Here is a 5,621-nt window from a genome sequence, read left to right on the forward strand (position 1 = left end):
ACACCGCCCTACATGCAAGTGATGGCGGTGCCTACAACTCTAAGATACAACCCAAAACCTCACAGGATGTCTGATCCGTTATGCACACCAACGGTAGACGGGATTGCCAAGTAGTGATCGATTACCCAAGAATTATAAAGTAGGAATGTAAATTGACTGACAGAGATGTGTGAAATCCCACATCGTCCATGGAAGTGATCCTTATATGTATATTCTCATCCCTCCCTAGCATGATGCCTTTTGAGAGCTCACTGGCTTCGGGTTCCATGGGAACTCCGAAGTTAAGCGAGTAGCGCGCGAGAGCATTCCCAGGATGGGTGACCCACTGGAAGTTCTCGTGTGAGTTCCCAGAAATAAAACCGTGAGGGCGTGGTCGGGGCCCAAAATAGACAATAGCGTGCTAAGGTGGAGTCGACCCTGGGATGTGGTGGGGGCTCGGGCCGGGATATGACAGATGTGAGAAGTGAAGAAGACATGATAGTTTTTTTGAACATATTCTATTTTCTGTCTAAGGTTTCTTATTTAAAGAACTTCTCATACCTCTTTAGAAAAGGATTATCACTCTTTAAATAAAACACAACTCTTAAATATTATAAATAAATAAAATAATAATAAGTTTTGAATCTTTAAAATAAAATATAATTAAAATACTTAAAATAACCAACAATATGTGGAGCACACCTGTATTAGAGAGTGTTAATTTTGTGTATTTAGTTAGTATGAGTCTTATAGTTTTTATTTATTTGTTTTCATCATGATGTAAAGTTTGTTCTAATATATATAATAGTACAATAAACTATTCGGACATACAAAATTAACAAACTTGTTTACACACTTTTTACTTCTAGTACATGTGAGCTCCATCATTGTATATGGGTCTCTCTTATATTAAAGTGTGTCAATAGAAGTGCCAATTTGTGTGTCCAAGTGGACATCGTGTGTTAATTTGTATGTTCAAGTAGCCACAACAATAGTACTATATTCTTTCTAGTTTCGCCATGGTATCAGCCCAATGTCAAATTTGAGTATTTTATTATATGAACAATTAACAATGTTCAATTGTTCATATAATGACGACAATTAACATCGTGAAGCAGTTTTTACATGAACTTTGGAAATATACAAAATGTTTCTTTTAATTTTGAAAATATTAGTCGTTCTTCATTTTTGAAACCAACTAACTTGAAACATACTGTTAAAACTTTATTGAAATTCATTCAAATATTCTAAAATCATTACAACGATTGTTGTTTAACATATCTACTAATATTTGTTCTCAAAAGAAATGTCGACTTAAATTCCAAACTAACAAAAAACAAATTGTATGCACGAACTCCTCAAACTTGCATTGCTTCTCGTCTATCCATGATCTTTTCCTCCAATTCTTGAAAACTTGACGAGCACGGTTATTCCCCACTGGGATCTGGAGTCCAAGAGGTTTGAATCACATCACGAAGCACCAGTGTTTTAAACAACTCGTCTTGGGGCGTGCCTAGGCGACCTTGGAGGCGGGGTGCTAGGTTTTCGCCTCTGTTTGTGGGTGCCAGCGTGGGGCGGCATGGGGTGCGCCTAGGCTTGTATTTCCTTTAAATTCCCTATAATAATTGATCCACTAAGCTTGTATTTCATTTTAAATTCCCTATAATTGCTCCACTCGACATTTATTTTATTTTAAATTCCCTATAATTGCTCCACTTAACCTTTATTTCCTTTTGAATTGCCTCTAATTGCAACATTCAACTTTTATTTTCCTTGAAATTCCTTATAATTGTGGCCACTTAGTCTTATTTCTCTTGAAGTTCTCTATAATTGCTTGCAATAAAATAAATAATTACTGTTGTAAATAGTGGGTATGTATGCCCACATGCATATAGTAAACATTTCATATGCTTAATAGTGTAATTTGTTTGTTTCCAAGATAGTTGCTCTATAAATAGAGCATTACGAGTGTTCAACAAACAAGAACAACAATATAATAACAACAACAAGATAAAGAAAGAAAAGTTAGAATATTTTTAGTATCCTCTTATTTCTCTCTAATTTGCAATCATTTTGTGTAATATTTTGCAACAACCTCGCTCCTATCCCTACCAAAGGTTATTTCTCTAACTTTTGCCTTTTTATAACACGTTATCAGCATGACTCTCTAACCCTAAAACATTTTCTCATTTCTCTTCGCCGAAAGAAAAAAAAAAGTTTCCTCTAAGGTTTTTACTGTTCTTCTTTTTCCTCTGCCTCAATTGCTGGATATACCCTTGCGAAGAACTGTTTGCACCATGTTTACTTCTAGTTCTCAACCTAATAGTTACTTATATCTTTGATTTCTTGTTTGGTGTAACTCTTGACTACTAACCCAATGTTTATTTATGCAATCCAAAATGGTGCGGTATCATCGCCTATCTTGGACTACAGATTTAATTTTACTGCAAATTTTAGGTGGAGCAGTATAATCGCCCACCTTATCCTGCATATTTAAATTTGCCTGCTATTTAATTTTATTGCAATTTCAGGTGATGTGGAATAATCACCCACCTTGCTCTGCATATTTAATGTTATTGCAATTTTAGGTGGTGCGATATAATCGTCCACCTTACTCTGCATATTTAAATTTTATTGCAATTTTAGGAGGTGCAGTATAATTGTTCACCCTGCTTTGCATATTTAAATTTTCCTGCTGTTTAAAGTGGTGCGGAATAATCGTCCATCCTATATTTGTTTAGATGAGAATGGTGCGGTACAATCGCCCTTCTCATTAATCATGTAAATCTCGAACCTGAAGTTTCGAGTACTTATCATTTTGGCCTGAAGATCAAAATTTGTAAGAACCAGAAATTCTAACAATATATTCCTCCAGAATACATATTATTGCAAGTTCTTACACACCTCATTTTCTTTCAGAAAAGAAAATAACGAACTTGGCAAAGCTTAATTTTGTTGCCCTGGATATTATTGGAAAGAATTACCTTACCTAGGTAATGGATGCCAAGATCCATCTGGAGGGAGGAAATCTTGGGGATACCATCAAAGAGGATACCAATGCATCCTTTCAAGATCGAGTGAAGGCCATGATCTTTATCCGTCGCCACCTTGATGAGAGATCAAAGAACGAGTACCTCACAGTTAAAGATCCATTAATCCTCTGGAAGGCACTAAAAAATAGATATAATCACCAGAAAACGGTGATTCTTCCAAGGGCTCGTTATGAGTGGACTCACCTAAGGATCCAGGATTTCAAGACAGTGGCTGAATACAATTCTGCAATGTTCAGAATTAGTTCCTAGTTGAAGCTCTGTGGAAAAACAATAACCAAGGAATATATACTGGAAAAGACTTTCAGCACCTTTCATGCCTCCAACGTGCTCCTACATCAGCAGTATAGAGAAAGAGGTTTTACTGAGTACAACCAGCTGATATATGTACTCCTTGTAGCTAAGCAAAACAATGAGCTTCTGATGAAGAATCATCAATCCCGGCCTATTGGATCTACACCATTCCCAGAAGTGAATGTTGCTTCCCTTGAAGGGAATACCACATCCTTTTATGGCAATAATTACAAACGAGGACATGGCCACAAGCGAGGCCAGTGGAATGGGAAAGGCAAGAACCATGGTGTCCAGTTTCACAACCAGGTTCCAAGGCATAATACAGGCCCGAGCTTTAAGAATGCAAATCACCAGAAAGGCAAAGCTCATATGAACACTCCTAGAAATCATGAAGGAGTTTTCCATAGGTGTGGTGGTAATGGGCACTGGGCGAGTACTTGTCGTACCCTAAAACATCTGGTGGATATGTATCAAGCCTTCCTCAAGGAAAAGGATGTCGAGACTAATTTCCTTGACTAGGCTCAACCAATGGAAATACCTGATCCAGTGTCCAATTTATCAGGACAGTTGAACACAACCCACCTGGATGTTTCAGACTTTATTACTGAAAGAGGAAATGAAGTTTATGGGTCCGATTGAATCATTTATATTTAATGTACTCTTGTTATTTGTATTTGTGGTTTAATGAATAAACTCCTTTTTAATTGTAATTTCTTTACTTAGAGAACATGGATAAAAATTATGGTTATTCTCGAAACAAGAGCAATGGCGCAGATTTTTGTCTTGCAAACTGCGCAACCACACATTCAATACTTCGAGATCGAAAGTATTTCTCGAACTTGGTACTTGCAAAAGTAAAGGTAACAAAAATATCAGGGCAATCAGATGTAATTGAAGGCTCAGGAAAAGCCCAGATTATGTTACCAAATGGAACAATATTGTTCATACAGAATGCGTTGTACGCTACTCAATCCACTCAAAATTTGTTGAGTTTTAAAGACATACGTCTAAATGGATACCACATTGAAACGAAAAGTGCAGAAAATGTGGAATATTTACGCATTACCTCTAATGATACGCAGAAGCGTATATTAGAGAAGTTGCATGGTTTATCAAGTGGATTGTATTATACATACATAAAGACAATTAAGGTACATGAATGATATCCCTTGCAAGGCTTGTTCTCAAGGGAAGTTGGTAACTAGACCATCACAACTAAAGGTTGATGCTGAATCCCCATCATTTTTGCAAAGAATTCAAGGGGATATTTGTTGGCCTATTCAACCACCTTGTGGACCATTTCGATATTTTATGGTTCTGGTTGATGCATTTACCTGATGGTCACATGTTTGACTATTATCTACTTTAAATGTAGCTTTTGCGAGACTTCTTGCTCAAATAATTAAGTTACCAGTACAGTTCCCAGATCATCCTATTAAGTTAATCCGACTTGATAACGCTGGTGAATTTACGTCTTAAACCTTTGATGATTACTGTATGGTACTGGGCATTGATGTTGAACACCATGTTCCTCATGTCCATACTCAAAATGGTTTAGCAGAGGCATTTATCAAGCGGCTTTAATTAATAGCCCACACTCTGCTCATGAAAACGAAATTGCCAGTCTCTGCATGAGGACATACCATCTTACATGCTGCATCATTGGTTAGATTGAGACCCATAGCCAACCATCAATATTCATTAATACAACTCGTGTTTGGACATTAACCAAACATTTCACGTCTACGAGTTTTTGGTTGTTCTATTTATGTGCCTGTTGCATCGCCACAACGTACTAAAATTGGGACCTCAGCGTAGACTGGGAATTTATGTGGGTTTTGATTCACCATCTATCATTAGATATTTGGAACCCTTGACAGGTGATATGTTTACAGCTCATTTTGTTGATTGTTATTTTGATGAGACAGTCTTCCTGTCGTTAGGGGGAGAAAAGACCGTTCCAGAAGAACGGCAAGAGCTAACATGGGCTGTTCCCACCTTGTCCCATTTTGATCCACGAAGCATTCAATGTGAAAATGAAGTGAAAATGATCGTTCATCTTCAAAGTATTGCTAATCAAATGCCAGATGCATTTAATGATGCTTCAAAAGTGACAAAGTCACATATACTAGTTGCAAATGCACCTGCAAGAATTGATGTCCCTGTTGGACAAAATAAAGTGGCAACGAATGATTCATCTAGTGCATGCCTAAAGCGTGGTAGACCCCTAGGTTCAAAAGATTCAGCCCCTCGAAAGAGAGATAAGGGCACAGTTGAACCCAAATGAAATCATTCAGG

At 37.1% G+C, this 5,621-nt stretch overlaps 1 protein-coding gene across 1 annotated transcript; it reads left to right on the plus strand.

The window, feature by feature from the left end:
- Positions 1-2,975: 2,975 nt before the first annotated feature.
- On the plus strand, positions 2,976-3,842 carry LOC137712213 (uncharacterized). The gene is made up of 2 exons (XM_068451330.1): positions 2,976-3,273; positions 3,430-3,842. Exons 1-2 carry the CDS (start codon positions 2,976-2,978, stop codon positions 3,840-3,842), a joined length of 711 nt encoding a protein of 236 aa, XP_068307431.1.
- The last annotated feature ends 1,779 nt before the right edge of the window (positions 3,843-5,621 follow it).

Source organism: Pyrus communis, chromosome 13, assembly GCF_963583255.1.
Source record: "Pyrus communis chromosome 13, drPyrComm1.1, whole genome shotgun sequence".
Classification (NCBI taxonomy): Eukaryota; Viridiplantae; Streptophyta; class Magnoliopsida; order Rosales; family Rosaceae; genus Pyrus; species Pyrus communis.

Excerpts from the sequence above, each read along its gene's own strand:
- LOC137712213 (XM_068451330.1), top strand. The coding sequence starts at position 2,976 with ATGGATGCCAAGATCCATCTGGAGGGAGGAAATCTTGGGGATACCATC. Across the intron at positions 3,274-3,429 it reads TTCTGCAATGTTCAGAATTA|CTAAGCAAAACAATGAGCTT; the intron begins GTTCCTAGTTGA and ends TACTCCTTGTAG.